Source organism: Anopheles coluzzii, chromosome 2 (genome assembly GCF_943734685.1).
Source record: "Anopheles coluzzii chromosome 2, AcolN3, whole genome shotgun sequence".
NCBI lineage: Eukaryota > Metazoa > Arthropoda > Insecta > Diptera > Culicidae > Anopheles > Anopheles coluzzii.
Window position 1 is genome coordinate 98,412,355 of NC_064670.1, and position 23,904 is coordinate 98,436,258.

At 43.4% G+C, this 23,904-nt stretch overlaps 2 protein-coding genes across 5 annotated transcripts in view; one reads left to right on the forward strand and one right to left on the reverse strand.

Moving 5' to 3' along the window:
- LOC120947541 (alpha-tubulin N-acetyltransferase) overlaps positions 1-23,904 on the reverse strand; it is a 600,156-nt gene that overhangs the window by 60,242 nt on the left and 516,010 nt on the right. The gene's annotated exons all lie outside the window — the stretch shown is intronic.
- The window catches only part of LOC120947348 (GATA zinc finger domain-containing protein 10), a 103,984-nt gene that overhangs the window by 37,668 nt on the left and 42,412 nt on the right, over positions 1-23,904 (forward strand). For 3 of the 4 annotated variants that reach the window (XM_049607281.1, XM_040362585.2, XM_049607283.1), the window contains exon 5: positions 19,052-19,317. In XM_049607281.1, coding sequence (XP_049463238.1) covers positions 19,052-19,317 — 266 coding nt within the window. Of the gene's footprint in view, positions 1-15,548; positions 15,656-15,854; positions 15,965-19,051; positions 19,318-23,904 lie in introns of those variants that run through there. The other variant, XM_049607282.1, reaches the window with a different exon arrangement.

Here is a 23,904-nt window from a genome sequence, read left to right on the forward strand (position 1 = left end):
TGTAGTCAATTTTCATTTTCACAAACATATTTCTCATATGTAAATTTAATCATTTCACATTTAATTTATGAAAAAAAAACAAAACAGATGAATTATTGTTCTAATTTTTCACGCACAGAGAAATACACACTCTGTAATGTCAATCATTGCATATCTTTAGGCGCAATCATAGTTTGCTTTTTTGATATCGGATATAACTTCCATGCGATGTCTAAAACGCTGCTCACTTAGATTTGCTTCGTTAGAAAGATTTGATCCTTGACACTACAGAGCCTTGGCAGGTACTCTTTGATAATAAATTGATAAATGTAGTTGTATATCAATCGTTTCATATAGCTTTTGAAATTTTGCATGGATTAGGGTCAAGTATGAACAATTGCTAGTGTTGTGTCTGTAGGATAACCGGATAACTCGTGAACTGAATAGTGGAGTGAGTAGCTGGCAATTTCTAGGGTGTTCTAATCATGAGCCTACGTGCTTCGTCAGCGATGGATAGCGATGGATTTTCCTCTACAATTCTCGCTCAAGTATGCACTATTCTATTTGAACTTTAGTTAATAGGATTTCTAGTCAAATGGGAAAATAGATGTAGTGCGTATTGCCTATGTGTGGGCGTTATTATCCATTGCCTAACCTTAAGGGTGTGGTTTATCTATACAATTTTTAATCAATGGTGTGTTCTGCCTATCTCAAAATTCAACAGTGTCATTTCTGCCGAATAGTTTCAGGATATTACTCTTCCTTTTAACATTTTCACATTGTGATTTGTTTATGTCCCATGAATCATTGGATTTTTAATCTTTTACCTTCAAAACAGTCAACCGATCTTGGGACAAATGCAACAATATGTGAAGAGCTGTAATCAAAAGTTTGTTAAACTTCGTATTCATTTGATACAACAAAAAAAAACTCTTTTCACAGACCAATTCGCCCCTTGCTTGTACAGAAAAATCATAACATCCAAAAAATAGTAATAATAAAAGAATCTGTCGGTTAATTCCGGTCCTGCTTAAAAGGAAAAACCAAACAAACAAATTTACTACAGCGCGTACGAATAAACTGACACAGAAAAAGGACTCAATGTACCATCGAATCAACGAACACGAAACCCAAGAGCATGAATGAGTACAGTAAAATTAAAAAAAAACAGGCCCCCAGAATTTAAACACAACACGTTGCAAACGGTTGATTTTCTGATTCGCACATAAGCGCTTTCCCCCCTACACACTCCCACACAATATCCCACACGTGTACAGCTGTCTGTTTTTCCGGCCAGTGTAATTTTTACCACCAAACAGAAGTGGTCTCGTTTGTTACAACACACACACACACACACACATTTGCTGTTGGCTGGCAGTCGCCACTTTTTCTGTTTTGTAATGTTAATACTCGATGTTATCTCCTCCCCCATTCTTCCCTCCCTTATCTTCTCTCATTTATACATTACACATTATGAAGCTTCACGTTGCACGGCTTTGGTAAGATTGTTGTTTTTGCTGATGCCCTTCATCTCTCTCACTCTCACTCTCTCTGTCTCTCTGAAGCCCTTTTTATCAGCGCACACACATCGAAAGTACAACCAATGCCGCTGTTTCCCACTTCTGCTGCATCGTTTTACACCCGTGGGTGGATTTATTTTTCTCCTCTTTCCTCCCGGTGGACCGAGGAGGATGTCCAGGAACTTTGAAGCGTTCGTTTTTCGATCATGTTGCATGCATAATAGGCGATAGCACAATATTTGTATTACATTGGAAAAAAAAACGGCAAGCATTTATTTATAGTTTCGGAACTGCCAAAACGGAAACAGCAACCAAACCACATGTGGAGCTTTGAGACAAAAGTGGCCCGTGAATGAGTTTGCGTGTAGTTTTTTTTTTTTCGGTTGTGCCATGAAGCGATGCATGAGTGAAACCTCCATTTCGAGCAGCGTTGCACGCCGGTACCGTCGAGAGTCACTTCAGCAATCGGAGCGTACATGAAGTGTAATGATTTTTGCATCACTTTGTTGTGTTTTGTTTTGTTTCGTTTTTTCCTTTGTGTGTTTCAAGCGGCTGATATTCGGTTTTTGTTACACTACAATGTTTCCATCCTGGCACTTCCGATTTCAAAAGATGAACTTTTAAATCTCTGCGCATCACTTATTCATACGCTACGTTTGCTGGGTTTTTACACACAGTGCACAGAAAAGTGCCAGCATTCGAGCTACGTGTGGGTGTGTGTTTGCTATAGATTAAATATTGATTGGTTAAAATTTGAAATGTATGGTCAGTGCCGTCGTTGCGATTGAGTTGAACTAGCCCGTTTGGTTCATATTGATTTACAGCACCAAAAACTAGAACGATGTTGCTGTGTGACTTAGCAACTATCTAATATTGACGCCAGTAGAATTGGTTTGTTCAATGGAGATACAATAGTATCAGATTTATCGCAAAACCACGATTAAAATGTGACTTTCCCTGGACCATGTTTGCTACCATGTTGTCTGCCGTAACAAATTATCTCTGCTAATCTTAACCGATCTGCATTCATGTTATTTTTTGTTGCTACAGCGCAGCATAAATGATCATTGTTGGGGAAAAGACGCCAATTCGCACACCATTTACACGTTCTATCTTTACTGCCGGCCCTAAAAAGCGGCTATCACTCATCAAGCAGTTAATCGTTCAGAGATTTTGAATATAGATAGGGAAGAAACGACAAAAAGTTGTTGCGGATGATCATAAAACCATGACAAACGATACTTTGTCATTAGGAAATAGGGTTCCCTTAAGAGACAACCTCGTTTGCGATGTTTTCCTCACAAAAGACAAGCTATAAAGGAGTGATTTCAATCTCAATTAAAAAAAAAGTTCATAAACCAAATACCTTTTTTCATAATAATCTTACTCAAATTACTAACAGCACTCGAGCCTGCTGCTCTACGCATTGATGTGGTAAACTTTTGGCACACCTTTCTTTGCACCACTTTTATACCATTTATTTTTTTTAACATCATCACACACCTTTCGCAACTATGCCCAGTAAACTTTTCCAATAAGAAACCATCCGGGCAGTGCACCATTCCCGGTTCCGGGGCGTACATTATTCAGTCAGGCTTTGTTTTTCGTGCCACACTGTCACCTACACGCGGTTGCATTTGATATACCGAAACACGGTACCGCACGAAAAGCAAACAGCTTTCCCCTGTTTCCTGTTGTTTTTGTGTATTTTCTCATTGTTTTTTTTTTGTGTTTTTGCTACGAACAACACATACTCACATTGGTTTAGGTAACGCTGAATGTGTGAAAGAGTTTATTTGTATTTTTTGTTAATGCTGTTGTTGTTGATGAAGTTTTATTTCAAGTAGAAAACACATTACTTTCCGGAAATGGTGGGTATTATTTATAGCTGATTGGCGTGAAGTTGAAGGGAGTGGTTTTGTTTCGCGTTATTTGCAGGTATGCAATAAATTTCGGATTTGGTTTATTGGTTTGAAAAAACGTACGCAGAGTGTAGCTATTGGGACCAACTGAAGGTATGGAGGTATATTTTTATTTAAATCAATAGGAAAAATTTCTTCAAGGACTTTGAAGTCTGTTGATATTTTATAACAATTTGAGATTAACGCATAGTAAAATTGAACATATTCAGAATGACATGCAAATAAGAGAGATTCTGAAACAAGGCAATATATACGCAGCAAACCAAAAACGATAATCTGAAAAATGATTGCCTTCAAACACAAACACAAGACATAAAAAAGGTACTCTTCTCTCCCCCGATATAAATATAAAAACGAACAATTGTCTTCAAAATTATGGTCGACTGGACAGAAGGATTCACTGCACCAATAAAACACATCTATTCGCCAAATCAACTCAATCAATAAGATTTAGTGTGTAGCATCATAAAAATTACCTCTACCGCCATTCCGCCAGCTTTCGTCAAAGTGGAAGCCATTAAACCGTCGAATCGAAATGAATTGCAGCATTCAAAGAGTTGCCCTAACTAGCCGGTGCTAGCAGCCTTTTCTTCTCCCCCGGCCTTGGACAATCTGTTGATGTTGCATCTTTACTATCCGTGGACAACACATCCATCCAGTTGCTAGCCGCTTCTAGCAGTTTTATCATAGTTTCCGCGAAACCATAAACATTTCCTCGCTAATGGAGCTGCCGAAAGATGGATTGCGAGCTTTTCGCTTTAGCTCGTCAGCCAGCATCCGCCAAGCAAACGTATAAAACTGCCCAGGAGCAGGAGCCGCAGACAAAAACACTGAATCCAACTGCCCTGGTCTGGCGCCACCGTTTTACCGTCGGACACATAAAAACGGGAAATAATAATTTCATGTTGTGCTATTTATTACCTGGAAAATGAGCCACTGAAATCGTGATCGGCGTGAAGCGCCCGAAATCCATAACGACGCGATGTTGCCTTTTTACGAGCGGCTCTATCTGATTCACGGTTTGTTATTCCCTGCTGCTAAGCATTGCCTGTCATTATTATGGCATCCATACGGATGCCATACGTTTTGTGAATCATGTTTCATGCTCTTTTGCGAAACCAAAAGCCCCACCCCTACAAGCTGCCCAAGCTACTTAAGACGAGAGAGTTCCTTAATTTAACACTGCCCCACTAACATTCCCGCATGGGTGGCAAACTTCACACACACAAAAAGAGGTGGTGTAGTGTGTTTTCCAGTTTTTTCTTTTCTTTTATAAATCAAAAAGCAGCATTTTCTAGCCCGAAGCAGAACGTTTCCGGTGGGACCAGAAAGTTCTGTCCTGCTAAGTGGAAGCGAATCAGGAGCAGAAAATATTGACACAATGGGCAAAATAGCCCGAAACTCTCAGCGTGTGAGTGTGTGTGTGTCTGTATTTGCTTTCCCAGGATAGGAATTCACTTACCGATATCGAAAATAAAGAAAATGGCTGGAAGCATATCGTCCTGCGAAAAGCGTCCCGTCGAAACACGAAACAAGAAGCTCCCGGCTGCCCTAAGCACTCTTATCTTACTTCCAAACACCGCACCGGACGTTCACACTCCCGCCCGCCAGCTGCCAGGCGAACCGTGCTGTCAATGATATCGAAGCAAGCGCCGGAGTCGGAAGTGACAGCGGGTAACCCAATTCCGGGCGACAGGGATAGGGAAGGCGAACGCGCGCAAGCTGCACAAGATGCACTTTTGTTTATTTGACCAACCGGGTAGTAAGTTGGTCGCCGGCCAAGCAAAGGGTGCATGCGGTGCGGAGGCAAAGGGAGCAAAAGTTATTACAGGCGAGAGGACACCCATTGCCCAGTTGCGCCATACGGTGCCGGTGGAAAACACCAGCGTTGAGTGTGAAACACTTCAAACACTGAGAAAATCTCATATCCTTTTCTGCTGCTGCTGCTGCTATTGCATCCCTTAGAAAGCTTCTCCAATCCACTCGTCAGTTCCAACAGGAAAGTGTGGTAGATCGTAAAAGGGGGCAAACATACAGACAAAAAAGTTCCAACCCCAAAAGAACATTCCCGGAAGTCTAGGAGCGAAATAGGAATATTTATGATTGTACAGCGAGGGATGAGAGAGAGAGAGAGAGCGATCGAGCAAGGCACGGGGAACGGGTCGTATTTTTCTTTTAGCACTCCCTTCCTTCCGGGCGCGTCTGTGGCGGTGTCACACAGTTCGCACCCAGTTCGAAATTCCACTTGTGGGAATCGTAAATTGTCATTTCATTCAACCCACGAAGCAATTTACCCTGCGTCAGCGGCAGTCGAAATATGCCTTCGGGGTCCGGCCGGGGCCACAAGCGCACACAAATCGTTCACAGATTGTCATATTTTATTATCATTGGAGCGTTTTCGACACGTTGAGTACGTACGGAACAGGAAACGCCTGCTGTCGCCATCTGGGGGATTCAGTGCTAAAACTGCCCAAGACAAGGTTCTGGTTCATTTTTGTGTCCCGAATTCTTCACTGACCGCAGCTTAATCTGTCTAATGATGAAGCGAATTCCTGGAAACCTTAGATAGAGAGACCGACAGAAGCAAACAAAACAAAATCGCAACCACTCGAACGCATCCAACCTTTAATTGACTTTAGCGACGTGCTTTACAGTTCATCGAGCCGGCCGGGCGCTCGTCAACGACGCGGCTCGCCGACAAAGATCAGCCGTGCAGCGGACCGAATGTCCTCTTAAAAGGCTGATCAGGCCCAGACCAAGGCCAAGATAATGATATAAATTAATTTTCGAACGAAGAGTCAAACCCGCACGCCCGACGCGCGTCTAGTGCCCTCAACGCTTCTGCGGGCCTTTTCTAATTCGATTCGAACTTTTACCGGATCGCGAGCTCGCGATGCCGGTAGAGCAGCGTTGCGATCATTATCTCATCCATCGGGCCTGTTGAAAAGCTGAGCCACTCTTCCCGTAAGACTAAAAACGCACCGGGGCGGGTGAAAGGCGAGCCCAGCAGAGCAACAGCGCACTCCCAATTATCAGTCCAAGAGCCCCGCTGCAAAAGCTTATTATTGGATTTGTGTGCTCGCTTGGAGTTGTCGAGCACGCTCTCAAAGACGCCGTACGCGTGGTCCCTGGGTGCGATGGATTTTCTGGGAACTGCGAAAACTTCACATCATCCTCATCATCCTCATCAGCAGCCGCAGCAGCAGCAGTCGTGATGCTGCTGAAGCCGGGGTTCCACCATTGTTTTACGGTGCTGAGGATTCGATTGGGATGGTGTGGTGCTGGGATGTGAGGTAGTAAGCTTGCGCTGGCTAAACTCAACCGACCGAGTCAAGTACAAACAACCAATCAAACTCAGCTCCCAACAGCAGCACAGCGGACTGCAGCGTCTTGCGGCGTAACAGGCCAAGTACTTTCTCCATCGGTTCTCCTATAGGTTGTTTGAGCCCGCGCGCGTGTGTGTATACCTCCTGCACAGGCAGGCCTCGTAATGTGCACTGGCCATGGCATACGTGTGATTAATAATTTCCACAAACAATCATGCCACGGCTGAAGTTTTCCATCATGCACGGTGGCCGCATATTACATGTCCACGAAGAAACGCTCGCTATACGCCGCTCGCGTACGCCGGCTGACCATGCACCAGCTCTGTGGGTGTGTGTGTGTTTAGGTACTATTATTTGTCCAAGTTTAGACGAACAAATATGTGAACATCAAGCGCGAGGGCAGGCCACGATTGGCAACGATTTACTACGCCAAACGCGGGGCGAGCGAACGTTCTAAGCTCAAAACAAACCGCCGCAGCACAACACACAAAACACTACAAATGGGAAGCATTTTTACATCCCTTCTCTGAGTACTTACACACACACATTCACACATACAGGAGCGCGTATTACCGCGAAAAACAAACGAGCTTAGCTAATGGGCTAGCAATAGTTCAGCTAGTTCCTGCTACAAAAAGGGGGGGCCCGCCTGAAGAAAAGCTCTCTCTCACACACACACACACACATAGTTGTGGCTTATTGGAAACGACCATCAAATTAATGATGGTAATTTTGCTTTTCCTTTTACTATAAATCATACCGACCGGGCTTGGACGAGCGAGTTGGGTTTGTACCGATTGCGGCGAACGTGTCCATCGCCAGTCCAGGGAAGCGAAGGGAAAACTGCTCACCGGCGTCAAGGTCCTGTTTTTTCCCGGAATGTGGGGCCATTCTTCAAAATTTCTTCAAAACGATGTTTTTAAACTCCCCCCTCCGCCACAGTTTATTGGTTTAGCGTTTAGGTTGGCTGCGTTTAACTGCTGTACGAGGAAATTGAGTAAGAGAGGAAAAACCATACCCTCAAACACACTCTTGTGGGGTTCGTGGCTTGCCCTCCTTTTTTTTTGTAAAGTGCCCTTTTTACCTTCCATATGACGACAATTCGTGTTCATGCTGACCAGCAGTCGGTGGTTTGGAGTACCGGTTCCATTCACCGCCAGTCTTAATGCGCTCGTACGTTGTAAATCAATAAACAATTCAAGTTCAACGAGTTGTTGACGGTGGGAGGTGGTTTGTTTCCGAAATGGCTTTAAGTGTAATAAAAGCATATTAAATTCAATTTGTAGGAAACAGCAGCGCTCTAATGATGCATTTTTCAATTCCTTTTTCCATTTCAGGTAAGTCCTGGGACGACTCTTAAATGCACTCAACATTTCCACACACCAGAGAAGTATCGACCACACGCAGACACTTGCAACTACTAGACTTCAACTTCAAACAAAACTACCCTATATTGCTTCCAATCACACTTAACTGTTGCCAGATAGCATCGATTGATTCCAGCAAATCACTTCAATTTCACTTCCCACAGCGCTACGGGCGTGTGTGTTTGTTTTATGCTGGAATCTATTAAGATACGCCTGTCTCGTGCCCTGATTTTCCTTATTATTTTCGCTCGCACGCGCGCACACACAACCAAAACCGTTCCATTTCCACTTCCAGTCAATCAGTCAATCATTTGTCGTCGGGGTCACGTGTATTACAGCGTACTGGTCCAAAATGGATGAATTATTACGGTGGTGGTTTTTCCCCTTTATTTCCTTTGTTCTCCCCACTGCTCCTAACGGTGAAGTCCAGCCAGGTTCGGCATTAATACAATCAACTCCCTTTCGTACCGAGATTGATCAACGTCAATCAGCTTCAGGGTCAGGTCGGAGGCTTTCCCTCCCCTCCCGGTGGAGGGTTAATGAGACTAGATTTAGTGGCCCTTTTCAGCAAAGTTCAATCCGGGCGTCGGCGTCTCTTCTGTGCTGCGACCGTGTGCTGGAACCGTGTCCGAAAGCGGGGGCACGGTTATTAAATAATACAATTACCCAACGCCACCCTGCTGCGCTGGTATAATAAAACACAGTCCGATTATTCGGCTTGCTGATGGGGGTGCTAGGAGGGAGTTGTAGCTTTTTTTCCGCACGTTAGAGATAGTGTGCCTGATAAGGAGGGAAAACTAACTAATTACATGCAGTGTAAATTATGTAGTGACTCATAATGACAGATATCAGCACACTACAATAAATCACGGGAACGAGAGCTGAGCAAGAGCAGCGGTGGGTGTAGCACGATCTAGGCAACGGAGAAACGTGTGAAAAGAATGATTTGTTTCAAACTTTAATTGTAGTTTAATTTTAAAAATAACGTTGGTTTGTTCAACAAATAGTGGGGCCCTTTCCTTACATTTCAGCCTGTCAGCTGTTTGCATTGTATAGCAGTTTTCGAGCAGCTATCTAAGTCGGTATGATATACAGGTGGGCTTATCCCAAGGTGTATAAATCTAGAAGGCTGATTTTTATCGCTTCTGTTTCTGAATGAGGATTTCAAGCGTGTTTTTTGTATTCGTCAAGCCTCCAGAATGCTTATTTGAGCAAAAGTATTCAACCGTTATGTCAAAAAATGATGTTCAAATTTGGTTATAAAAAACATGCTGTGAGACCACCTGGACTACATACACTTTGATTCTAGATTCCATCACCAGATCTCTTTAATGCACCTTGGTATAAATGTAAACATCACCTGGTTGTGCCATTTTTTCGAGCAGATACTCGAATCTAATTCTAGCTTTGAGGCTAGAATAATCTAGACTGAAAATTGCAGGCTAGTTTTGTGTGTGGTTTTGTATGGAGTGTTTACATGATTTCAGCCTCCAACTGTCAAACTCCATACAAAAAGCTGACTAGAATCGTGAAGGGTCCCATTGATCATTTAATTGTTTAGTCTAATTTCTAGCTTATAATTCATTATTCTTACTTGCTTTAAGAATATTGGCACTGGATGGTACAGGTAAAGCGTGTAAAACCATACAAAAACTGAATCTCTATAACATTTGCAACCTTTATGCCAATCAATTATATATGCTTCATATAAACTATACAGTGTTCATCAACAGTGTACAGGCAATCTTCAAGATGAAAGCTTTTCCACCCTTGTTACGCATCATTAAAACCCACAAGCCGCCAACGAACACGGTAAAGCAGCCCGCTGGTACTTGCATTACACAAAAAAAAACAATGCAATCAAAACGATGACTGCTCCCGCTGCTGGGCTTACATGACGCTGGTCGGGCATCATTTTACATATTGCATTTGCTCATTTTATCCGCCTCGTTTGCTGCTACCTTATGGAGAACCCTCATTTAACCTCAAAATGAGGCACAAAACCTTAATGAGTGCAGAATCACCCAACAATAGACGAACGCCCAGCCCTGAAGGCTGGAGCGAGGCAGCAAAACCAGCCAGCCAACCGACGACCTCCAACAGGGCAAAATAATCCAAAAATAAAAACGTACCTCTCGCACACGGTTGATGCCCGAGCGCCAACATTCATTAGCATCGATAAATTCGTTTGCCTGGGGCGCGGGTTTCGGGATTCGGGTTGCAAAAAAACTCGTGCCCAACGCCCAGAGCGTATGCAATGGCTGGCATGCATGCATATCGGCGGCACAGTGGCACGCCGACCTGTGAAAGCTACGGGAACGCGGGCGGAATGCACAAATGCTTGCACCTTGCCAGCCGAGAGTCAGCATCTCTTTGCCGCTTTGAAAGTTCCAGTGCCGGGTGGGGCGGGTAAAGCACACGGGGTAACTCATTCTGGCAAGCATAAACGGCTTCTGCTCATGCTGCTGGAACGCGTACACACACACACACATACATGTGGCGCAATGAGCAAGAACCCTGGTGCACCCCGGGAGCATATTTATGACTTCGTCTTGACGGGAATGCTTGAGTTGCATTTTTCACCGGAGGTTCACCGATGCTTGCACGGCATTCGCACCGGGCGGTAGCATCATCTTGCCACGTGTTTGTACATTCGTCCTCTGCTCGCACGGGATGCGCTCCCTGACGTGCATAAACATGCATGTGTTTTGGGATGACTGTACGAGACATGGGCGAGCTGTTTTCGTTCGCCAGCGTAGAATCAATTATGGTGCGAATGTTTAATTAAAAAATATGTGCACTCTCTGTTGTGAGCGCTGGAAGCGAAATTTAATTTGTTGCTCACAAGAAAAATGGTGTGTTATGGCACACACACACACACACACACACACAAAAGCACAAGAAAAAAGCGTCAGTTACAAACACGACCATTTAACTTTTAAAAGACAGTTCGGTCGATAGAAAAACAGGTAGAAAAATATGCTCCACCGTTTAGGGGGCAGGATTTTGTCAAACCGTCACGTACCGATCCAGTAGTATCATTCGATCCAGCAACACAGCATTGCAGCAGCTGCATCTTGTCCTGGGATGCCTTCTCCGCCTTTTTTTTTTTGCTCTCCCATTCCAATGCTCATTGTTCACATGGCAGGCGGTGTACTGCAACTGCAAAGCATTTTTCTACCATATCTTTCCATCGCACCGAACCGAAGCGTCTTTTGAAGTGTACTTGCATGCCAACGTCTTGTTCTTTTTTGCCTTGTTTTTTTCTTTTGCCTACCAAAACGATACGATCGCTTGTATTCCAAACGAAGCTAACCCAAGTCGTACAGCGTGAGAAAAAAGATGAACCGAATGTGTCCAAAGACTCGGCTGAAAAGAGGGGGGGGGGGGGGGAGGGGGAACGACCTAAGGATGAATCTGTTTTACGCCACATTTTGAACCTAACCGTGCCCGGCACGGCGAACGGCTAATACGTGTCAGCTGAGATTTGCACCATGAAAGTGTCATATGTTCTTATCATATGTGTGCGAGCTTTGCACCATGAAGAATTTTTACACGGCCAAAAAAAGGGATGAAACAAATATGCAAAAAAGTCGTTTGGTGCATCATTTTACATTTGCCAGTCAAGTGGTCGTAAAGGACATTTTATGCAGATTTGGAGTCTGATTTCGAGACGCTTGCAGTTGGAAGACTGGCATTCATATTTGATGAATATAGGACTTTTTTTTTTTTAAATTGATGAAAATGTATGATTCCAAGCGATACATCTATCAGAAAGTAAATTTCCCTTTGATATGGAATATATTGAAATGAAATCTGAATAGGAATTATTTGATAGAAAGTCCAATAGAAAGTCCAAGAGACCACCAAAAATGCTTTAAGAAATGTTTCAACCTATTGAAAATATTCACATACTTGTCAATCTTTTCAATGACATCAATTCCTAAGCTCAACAGATTATAGAGGTGTTATCTTTACATACTTATACCCTTTGCAGATATTCTTCTTCTTCTTCTTCTTCTTCTTTGGCTCAACAACCGACGTCGGTCAAGGCCTGCCTGAACCCACTTGTGGGCTTTGCTTTCAGTGACTAATTGATTTCCCCCCATAGCAGGATAGTCAGTCCTACGTATGGCGGCGCGGTCTATTTGGGGATCGAACCCATGACGGGCATTTTGTTAAGTCGTACGAGTTGACGACTGTACTACGAGACCGGCCAAATGCAGATATTAAACTACAATTTTAAGGAACAATATGTGGTATGATGTGGTATAATTATTAGTCCGGGCCGGTCTGGTGGTACAGTCGTCAACTCGAACGACTTAACGACATGCCCGTCATGGGTTCAAGCCCCGAATAGACCGTGCCGCCATACGTAGGACTGACTATCCTGCTACGGTAACAAAAAAGTCACTGAAGCCAAAACCCCACTAGTGGTTACAGGCAGGCCTTGACCGACAACGGTTGTTGAGCCAAAAGAAGAAGAAGGTATAATTATCATTCGTTTGCACTGTTTTTAAAATTATTTTAATTAAGATCTTTTAGAGAAGCCAGGCTTTTTGTCTTGAAATACCAACTTAGATTCCATTTTTTAATTATCCTATTGAAACTTCCTTCCACCTGGCAAACCGTGTTGTATGAAAAAGGAAATGTGACTGTGCAATTGCCATTATTCTCCTGCTAGCCACAAACAAAACACCGGTTTTGGTGCGTTCTTGTCTTTGTCACACAATACTCTCTAAAGCAATTTACGCTTACGCTTCATTCGCCACTACCAACCCTGTAGAGCGAACGAGGAATCGTACAGGCGGAGAAAGCGCACAAGAAAATAGTACACCGCGAGTGACATTTACCGTATTCGTACTTTTAAAACCGGGGCAAACTGTCTGGCTGCTAGACTGCTGGCACAAAAAATGAAAAAAGGTACAAACGAAAAATGTGCAACACGTGCCAGAGAACCAGAGTTACCTTCTAGAAAACGCATTCGGTGCGCATTGTGGATTCTCTCGCTTTGTACAAACTCAAAAAAAAACCAAACCGAGTCACCAAATTTTACGCCAGTATGTGATGGTTCAAGCTGCCCGTTTGCTTTGCCTTCCCTGCGCTGGATGGATGGAAACTTTGGATTTTTATACCGACAACAAGCCCGACAGCACTTGCGTTGTTCCACATGCAAGTGCCGTTTTATTTTCATGCATTTATCGTATGCATCTTTCCATTGAGATGAACATTTCTAGACTGGCATAGGAGGGACGAGTTCTTTTTTAATTTTCTTATTATTTTCAGTGTCCTACATCTGCTTGCTAGCTTTAGCTTCTCTGCTTTAAAAGAAACCACGCTTGAAGAGCGCTCAAGAGCAAACGGAGCTGCTCGCTGCTCGAAGTACACAATGCACCCTGCCAGGGACGGAAGGCAGATGTGCAGTCGTGTGAAACATTAGCCGATAGCAGTTTGCTGTTCTGCTTGAAAGGATGCAGGCTACTATAGCTGGATATGTTGCTTCTTTTTATAAAAATTGTGGAAAAATTGTATGTTAAAAACACCTTGCCTCTAGGAGAACGGTAGTTATCGATATTGATGAAATGGAAAAATAGGGAATTGAATGTATTGTGTAAAAATCTCGCAGAAAAGTTCAAAACTAAACAAACCCCTTTAAAAGAAATCTAACCCTCTTTTTCCATTTTTTAAGCACCTAATCCTTCGTGGTGCAATCACTGCTCTCCACACGAATAGACAGCTTGTCACTGTTTAACAGCCAACCGGCTGCCATACATTTCTTCCTCCCGCTCAGCGCAATTTCCAACTCACCACCCGCAGTGTAAAGAAATGGATCTTTTTCTTTCAACCCGATTCGTTTTGCGGTTTGCCGCAACCGGTCGAATCACAGCCACAAAGTGTCGAACGTTCGTATCACTTTCGCCACCCAGACCTTTGTCCTCTGGTGGACGCGTGTGTAATATGGTGGAAAGATTGGATACTTTATCATGAACACGAACCAATAGCAATGGAGCAAGAGAGACAGAGAGAGAGAGAGAGAGAGAGAGAGAGAGAGCAGAATACGACCCGTGCTTAGCTTGTGGGTCCGTATCTGTTTCGGCACGACAACACCGCCCTCCGCCGTGTGATGATCCGGAGTATGTTTCGCAATTTTTCATCCTCCAATAAACAATTTAACGCCAGCAGGCGACAAGCATGAGCTGTTGTTGTGCGCTAAGAATACGATTCTTTGACGAATGTGAGTCTATTTTTCACCTGGCCACGACACGGCCACGTTTCCCCACACCCGTTCTCTCCGGTTACGAATGGGTAGGTCAACGACGTCTAAATAAAATGATGATTAAACTAAATAAAAGATCCGTCTTGTGATTGGTCACCATGGGCAGGCGCGGGGCACCGGGCCGAACCGTCGTGCGTCATGGTTCGGATGTTGATGATGTGAGCCGTAAACAAATTGGTCATTTAAATTCATGTTCTCGCAGAGGACAACCATGATGATCCAACAAAGTACGGTCACCGATAGGACGCATGGGACATTGAGCAAGCCAAGGACAGGCTTGCGTTCAAGATCAACAAGACAAAGCGCTTCAAGGGCAGGTCGTTTTTCCGTGCCCGAACGTTCTATGATGCAGAATTTATCAAATTTAATATAAATATTTTCTTTGTGCTCGCAAAGTGGTTGATGCAAGAATATTGTTTTATTTTATGGCACATCGGGTAGGAAAATTAATCTGGCCACGTAAGGCAAACGCGCACGCCATCGCTTTGTTTCCAACGCAGATGATGGCGTTCTTTTTACATTTGCGCATCAAGAGCAATAAAAAAAATGGAATGGTACCCGAAAATTCCCATCCCAATCATTCCCGCATTTACCCAACGTATGCAGAAAAGCCGACATTCGTTCCGTCTCAACGTCGTCATGGTGTCGGTCTCGGTCTCGTCAACGTCTGACTCATTCACATTTATTCCTCCCCTGCGAACAGAGGCCGAGAGGCAAAAAAGACGCAAAAAACCGGACGTCACATTTCTGACAACCCTCGCTGATGGTGACTTATGGTGGGTTTTCTTCACCACTTTCCATTGCCGGGCAATGGTGTTGGTATGTTGGCAGGCGGATACCTGGCGGATACAATTTTTGACAGCGCATACCCCATCACAAACACTACCACAGGGCCAAAGATCAGAACGATCGTGTGTGTGTGTGTGTGTGTGTGTGAACGGTGGAAGATCGCCCTCCACCTCGTCTGATGACTCAATCGCCTTGCCTAACCGTCCCGCCACAGGTAGTGAAGCAGCAGGTATGCTTGGCATGCTCGTACGGCTCAAGCGTGCCGCGGTCGATTCAGTTTGTCGCGAAGTTTCAAGCGTTCGGGATCCACCGTGCGGAATTTGGTGTTTGCGTGATCCGTTTGCCACCATTTGGGTACAGTTTTAGTACTTGTTGGTTAGTTAGAGCATTGCATCGAATATTTGATTCGTTAATTGCTAAAATTGTGCTAATTTGTAGTGCTGTGAGTGTGATTTATGTGATCAATTGCATAAAGGTTTGTGAATATTCAATCTTTCTTGGTAGCAATAGTGCTTTTTGAAGTGGAAGCATTAATGCCAAAAAATGTGTTGATAATTTTGGAATATTGTTTTTGAGTTTTGTTGAATGAATGCTTCCATTTAACGTCCATTTTGTTTAAAATATTAATATTTTTTGGTGAATTTCACATCGGTGCCGTTGCTCATACGAAAAAGAAGGTGGCAAGTGTGTTAAAGTGCAAGCATTAGGGCAGAGAAAGCGAGCAGCGAACAGGAACAGAAGCGTTACTGCGAATTTACTGCCATCCATCGTCGGAGAATGGAAGGTGTGAATCATCACGTAGCTATAAATTGGGACGATACACAACTCTATAGAAAAATGAGCAAATTTCGTTTAAAAATAGAAAGTTAGATTCTCGGATACGGAAATTCAACGCATCATCGCACACAAAAAAATGGATTAAAGAAGAAGTGAAACCTGCTTTTACAATGCACAAACAAACGCACACACATACACACGCACAAGCAATCCCGCTCAAGGTCTACAGAATGCATGAGCATGAGTATGCATTCGGGCATGCTGGCTCGATTCTAAAATAAAACACGCCAGCACCGGTTACCGGCCGTTTAGAAGAGCAACCTCTTTGGAATGCGGTCATAACTCGGCCGCACGCTACTAAGTAGAGACACAGGGTTTGGCGAAAGGTAGACGAGCATCCATATTTTTGGATGCCGCCGTCCCATCCTGGCATTTACTTCAGTGGGTGTCTGGTTTAGATCTGCGCTATGCTGTTTGAAATGGGGTCACGGTGTGTTTTGCAAAGTATTTAGACCAACATGTGCACTTTTGATTCTGAAAAGTTGCTACACTTTATGATGTCTGAAAAAAGCATCGCATTTTGAATTTAAAACTCATTAGAGCTTCAATATTTATCTCAAAAAATAACTGAAAGTTGTAGCTGATTGTACAAACCACCATGCGTCTCCATTCAATATCAATCATCATCAGGCACCATGCGTCTCCATGCCGATATCCTTACGTATCAATTTTCCATGGAAAGATTTGTAAGCTAGCTTTACACTTTATCCTAAACTCAGCTCATCACTCTAAGCGCTAAGGTGGCCACCAACTGATTACTGATGATTATCATCATCAACGACATTAAATTTGACAAACTTAAGCCGCGGGCTATCGACGCTGTCGATGCCACTAAATGGATACACCACTGGATCAGCAAATGAACGATTAATTACCACGATAAATCCCTGGTGGGCAGAAATCATAATCCAATGAAGCTAAAGCACTGGTACACTGGTGAAGGGTATGCAAAGAAGAAAGAGAGAGACAGAGGGAGAAGAGCGACCAGCATCATTAGCAGAAGCTTTAAAAACGATTCATTATAACGTTTTTCAATGAAAATTTGCTTACGTCGGTGAACCGGTCATTGGCCCGTTTGGATGGGCTGGGTGAAACGGGGATGCCATTTCCACCAGCCACCAGCTCGCTTTTTCAATTTTCATCACTTTTATTCAGCAATTTTACCAGCACAGCAGCAGCAATGGCCGCTTTATGTAGTGACAAACAAGCGGTTTTGTGTGCAACATGAAAGCGAGAGAAGAGTTTCAAAAAAAGGATAATTGCCCTCGAAAACATAATAAATTATCGTGTTCTAGCGCACAAATTAAAAGCGAAAAGTATATGTATCATAATGCAACCGGCTCACACCATCAGTCAAATAAAATGGGGGAGGAAAAAAAAGAAAACACGCTACGAAAGTGCACGACTTTGCGCAAAGAAAAACTTTGCTGCGGCTATTCAACTCGAAAACTCGCACGAAAGACGGGCCACACATACTCACGTACAGACCAAAAACTCACAAAAGCAACAACAAAATGGGAAGAAAATACACTCGAAACTGTCTTATTCGCAACTGGCCACGAATGATCTTATCGCTTTGAATGAAAGGCAAAGAAAGGGGTAGGGTGAGCAACAAAAGAAAACCCTCGAACCACACTGTGGGCGGGTGAAAACGGAAACTTCAAAGCGGAGACGCAACTTCATACAGCAAATTAAGTTTTTCAAAACTTGTTATAGAAAGTGTCTGTTTCAATTAAAATCGCATGAACCATCGCTCCAGACGCGGGTGAGTGAGAGTGAAAGACACGCGCGCAAAGTAGACTCTTCATGTCTGGGCTGTGCCGGCCCGCTGCTCCCCTGCTTCTCTGCCACCGAGTGCCTGAGTGGCGGGAATGGTTTGATATGACAAAAAGAAAAAGAAAAGAAAACCAACAAAAGCGAACCACGTTGCGAGAGAGCCTGCCCGACAGTCGGGTATGCACTTTACACACAAACGTCAACGGCAGTGCGGCAGTGGTAATTCGCGAGTTGGAAAATGGTGAACAAAAACCAACTCACACCATAAAAAAGGGAAAACTTCACCCCGTTCGTGGTGCGCGGACAAAACTTACTGGGTGAGCGGTTTGATCCCATGTGAATATATCTTTTCATCAAACCGGACTGATTGTTGCAAAGTGTGCTGCAGTCAATGGATGGCCAAGGGGGGGGGGGGGACAGGGCGTTAGGATCGAGTCCTTTACCCGGTTTTGGCTTTAAGCTTTGACGACTTAAGATGATGTGCTTATCCTACCATCTCAGAGAAAGGGATGGTTGAAAGAAGCAAAACCAAACGGGCTGTGTACATTGTGTGCGCGCTGGCAGGGCTGAACAACTTCTAGAGCGCGGCTCATCATTACGCAAACAAAAAAGAAAGACAATCTTTAAACAAAAAAAAAAAAACGCCCCACCCGACGATAACGCTATCCCCAAAGAAAAGGGCCACTGTTGGTGGCAAACATATCAGATGAAAAGTCTTTCACTCAAATCCCATTTATCTTCCCAAAGAAGTAGGACGATTTGTGGGTTTTGCAACTGTAGTACGCTTTGTACTTTTCCCTCCCGCGCCACAGCGTCCGCCCGTGCTCGCCCCGGTAGCCCGACTGGTGCTAGTGCTGGCAAGTGTCCGCTAGATAATTCTCGGATTTCATTCCACCAGCCGCTTGTGTGCAACAAACGAAAAGAAAAAACAGACAACTCCCCAGTCGGAGTACACTTTTAGCTCACTCACTCACAGATATATCAAAGCCGAGGCTGTAGCCGACGAGAGGAGATGGATTGCACGGCTCGGGAAAGCCGGGAATGAGAAATATAAAGCATACACCATCGCTAACTGACATGGACACCGACTCTGGCCTTTTTTGCGGGAGGGTTTGGAACGTTGAAGAACGCCAGAAGAGATGAATCGCTGTAGCAATTTAATTATTTTATTCTACCACTCTCATACATTTCTACAACTCACGGCTTTTCCTGTTTTTTTTTTTCTGTGTGTGTGTGCACATTCTTTCCTCTACGGTAGGTTTGAAGCGCGTTGCTTGGCCACCGCCAGCCGACGGTCCCGAGTACGAGGTACATCCATCACAGCAGAAACAACAACCGGTAGGTCAGCAAATCCCATTGCAGCAGCAGCAACAGCAGCAGCAGTTCCAGCCGCAACAATTCTACCACCAAACGAACCCTCAGCAGCAGCAGCAGCAGCAACAACCGGCTTATCAGCAAACGAGCTTCCCGCCGCAACAGCAGCACCCGCACCAGCCGGTGGAACGCATCGTTCCCATACAAAGGGTGAGTAAGGGTAGTAGTGTTTCCGGCTGCTGCCACACATCACTGCCGCGTCCGCTCCCTTCCCTTTCTGGCAGCCAAATTATGCAGATTATGTGCTGTTTGCGAATTATTTTAATACCACCTACTCCTCAAACGCAACAAAGAGAGGGGTAGAAAAACGTTAAGGTAGAAAAAAATAGAAAACAAGTGAAATAAAAGCATTCCGTCGCTTGAGGAAAGCTAGAAACATGCTTTTCGCTGTACTTGTGTACTGTGAAACGCCTTAAAGTATGCAATTTTTCCTTAGAAACAATTGACGCCGTGACCAGGATTTAAATAGAGCTGCAGAAATGTCGTTATGAAGACTCTTGAAGGTACTGTTACTATTATGGCAGTCAGGGCTTAATGCGCATATTGACAGCTGCTCTTTCTGGTTGAATCCGTAGCGCGTTTCACCTTTTGGGTGTTTACTAAAACATTCCCATGGAAGAATTTTAATACCATCGGATTTGCCGACCACTCCAAAACTATCCCAAAGGTTACAACACATTCCACGAAGGACAACAATCTTCCCATCGCTCGCGATCGGTCCGGAACTGCGGGTAGTACTGTTGGGTGACCTCGGCCAATCTGACTAGCTGCCAACAAATATTGGTCCAATTTTGTTTGCTCAATATTTCATCCGGAACGAGCTGCTCGAGACGATTGCCTTTTTTTCATCTGTGGGAGAAGAAAAAAAAACTCCCATAAACGAACCACTTAGCGCGTTGTTGACATACTGGCACACGGTCAAAAGATCATCCACGTTCGAGTTGAATTTGAAGACGGATTTATAAATTATCCAACCGTCGCTTGCACTCTTCGGTAGGTCGCAGCATCGTGTTGAAAAGAGGCAAAACGCCTCACACCCATTTACGAAAATACTGCTGACTGTGTCAAACGGTATTAACGGAGCGATTGAAAAATTAAGCCACCGTCCGAAATGATGTTTAACATGGAACGCCGACGAAACGTATTGAGCAACGTAGTTAACACGTCACCTGTCAACTTGACCCGATTCGGTCGGATACATTGACGTGTGCTAATTTAGGGCAGGGGACTTATTCTACGTTGTCAACGTGTTGCCTTCACGACTAGTTTACTGTTTTTCTTAGCGTGCTCTTTAAGACCATTTTTTCTGCTCTGTTTCTTTAGTAAAATAGAATAAAGGAAAAAATAGGTTTACTACCAGAACCAAATTTCAAAAGGGAATGAACAAACACAACAAAGGCAGCTTACCAGGCTAGCAAATTCGTTTGACGCGTAGTTTTTGTTTTGTTCTACTATCACCTACTTGATGTAGCAAATTGACAGCTGTCACAAGACCACAGCGGTGCTGTCATTTTCATACCGCCCGCTGGTTTTTTTTTACCCGTTAGTACCGAAGCAGACCACAGAGCGATTCGGAGTTTTGATGAATGCCACAACGCAATGCCGGGGTTAACATCTAGGGCCCCGGAGTAGCAGGGGAAACAAATTGCAGTCACACATACCGACAAAAGCGCCATTGGTTCATGAATGCATTAAACCATTATGGTAATTTTAAATCACTTTGCTGCACAAGCGCCACCAGCGAAGACAAATTAATTGCAAGCAGAGTAAGAGCGAGTGAGATAGAGGGAGCAAGAAAGCATAACTTTTTCCGGAAAAGAAGCAAATATAAAAAAAACAGGACCATATTTTCTCCTGCCAGCCACATTATGCGACGGCCACAAATGGCCGTTTCATAATTCCTTTCCAATAGCTTTTAATTGAATCTTATTCCCCGCTCGTCATTTTATTTTTTCATTCTCGCCTTTTTTGCACTCCCTTGAGCTGCTTCCCCGAGAAAAAAGGGGACAAGGCGTTGAGTTTTTAATTATTTTTATTTCAATATTTAACCAAGCCGGGCCAGCTCTTTCCTTGGCGACAACGACGACGACAACGACGGTGCCAGCTCAAAAGCGCCCAAACGGTCACACGATTGTTTTCGCTTAAAATGTGTAAATGATTGTGAAAGCTTCCACGCCCGAGCTGGCCTTTTTTCGCAAGTTGCATTCCCGTTCCATTATTCCCCTTCATTTGCTTCGCCTTTTCGCCCGCAACCGTTGCACACGAGCGTGTTTGGCCTCTAATTGGCCCACGCTGCCCGGGGCGGCCACACTCAAGGCGGCACACGAAAGGGCGGTAGTTAGTGTGACGTAAATCATTTGCATTGCAGTGCAGCTGCTCTGGCCTCGTTGCTGTTAATTTACCATCGAGAAAATTGCATCCGTCTCGCATTGGCACGGTGGAGGAGGGCCGGACGGGAAGGGGGTATAGTAACCCATTTGACCATCCATAATATTTGTGACCCGGCTGTGCCGTGGATGAAAGGCGCTGGCATCAAAACACACACACACAAACATGCGGAACAAAATGGCACAAGCATTGGCTACGCTTTTATCCATCCTTTTGCTGTCCATTCCTCCCAAAAAAAGGGGTAAAGAGGGAAGGAAAGACATGCAAAAACACACACTGGAGAAGTGGGAAAAAAATAATCTCATCTAGTGTAAGTATTACACAGGCCAAAAAAAAGGAAAAAGAAAAAAACACATATACACACACACACACACAGCCAAGCTTCTCGATCGGAAAATCCACTGCTCGCACCAGGAATGCAAATTTGATGCATAAAGTGCACATCAAAAGTTTGCCGCTCGATGTAGCCCGGAAATGGTTCGTGTCTTCCGGCACGGTGACAGAAGCGATGGTGGTGCCACCCTTAAATGACACCTCGATTGCGCCATGCGGGGTTTGTGTTTTTTAAGCGAAAAGAACTCACATATGCACGAGAAAAGCACGGCTATGGGAAGAGTAGCCGGGAGTTACGTTAAACTGGAGTGGGATTTAATGCAAGTAATAGAGAATAAACGAGATTAAGCCGAAGGGTTTGGGTTTGCGAACTAGCGAACCAAAAGAAAACAAAATCACTTTTCGAAGGTGGGCCAAAGTGCCAAATGGAAATTTGGGTGGAAAGTTCAGCTGGGTGCATTACGCTGAGCGCATAATTACGGCTTTTGAGTGCTGCAGAAACTGCATTAACTGCAAAATACGGAACTGCACTAACAGTAACAACTGATCACTGGAAAATGGGAATGATGAGACTTGTGTTTTAACTGAATTTTGTTGCATTATTGATGGACTATTTTAGCCATCCATTTTAACAAAGAAATCATATCATTAGTAATGATAAAAAGTGCATTAAGATCGTAATCACTTTAAGAGTAGGGTAAATGTACCAATAGTGGTGCAATTTGTGGTAGTACAGATGTATTTTAATGGATTTAAAGTGTCAGGAACGACAATTTCTGAATATTTCAACACATAACATTTGGAATGTGTTTTATCTTCGCAATCACAACCATTTTTACCATGAAACACATCGAAATTACGAAAAAATACATATTTTTGTGATTGCTTCGATGTACCTATAATGGTGGTATGGTTCCTATAGTCATCGTGTTGTGTTCCTATAGTGGTGGTAAACAAAGATGCCTCAAAACAGTGTATAATATCAATATAACTTAGTTTTGAAGCTGTTTTCGTATGAATAGCATGAATTACTGCCATAATAATGATATCTTTCGTAATTTGATCGTAAAAAATGTATGAATTTGGTTGATAAAAATATTGACTGAAGTACTGAATAACACCTGTCGTCAACCCATACCCAGAAGAGTTTGCTTGATTTGAAGTCGATTTTTCACTCAGCCAGATAAGCGAATTTTGGCCTTTGTTTGATAAATTACTTACAGAAAACTTATTTTTGTTGCTTATTTTAATGAAAACAGTACGACATGTCAAAAATGTCGTAGAAAAAAATCTAAAATTAGCTGTTTTTATTGATTTTAGAACTAGTACCACTATAGAAACATATCTGTTGGGTGTACCTATAATGGCACTATCGTAAAAAACCTTTAAAAATACGTAAATATGGTCAAAAGCCAATGAATTTGAATAAAACAATATCATTTGATAACAATTATGCTAAAAAACTAATAATTGCGTTGTTATGTGGTCATTTAGAACGTTAACAAAAATATGAGTACCGTTATGAAATCCTAAGGATTTTGGAAAAATGTTGATACCTTTCACAAAATCATGGATTTTTCGGTCACTAAGAAACGGAATGGCCTTATTTCATTTTTAAATCCTTTGTAAAAGGCTAGAGAACATTTCACACAATTCATAAATAACTTAACTACTGTTAATTTATCGTATGAGACGCATTTTAGTGCAATACCACCACTATTGGTACTAGCACCACTATAGGTACGTTTACCCTATTTTTATGTGAAGATTTGCACATAAAAAATGAATCCTTTTGGAAATAGAACTTAATAAGAGAAAATATCGAGATCGTCGAGCAACGACGATACAATGTAATGCTCGTAGTCGGTGATACACCAAATCGGGTATTTTCAATTTCGGGAAAAAAATCCACGGGTAATAACGGTATTTTCCCGGGTAGATTGGGCTTTTTTTCAATCGCGCAATCGCTATTTTCAGTTTTTGGATATTGGATGTAATTGGTATCAATGGCATGGC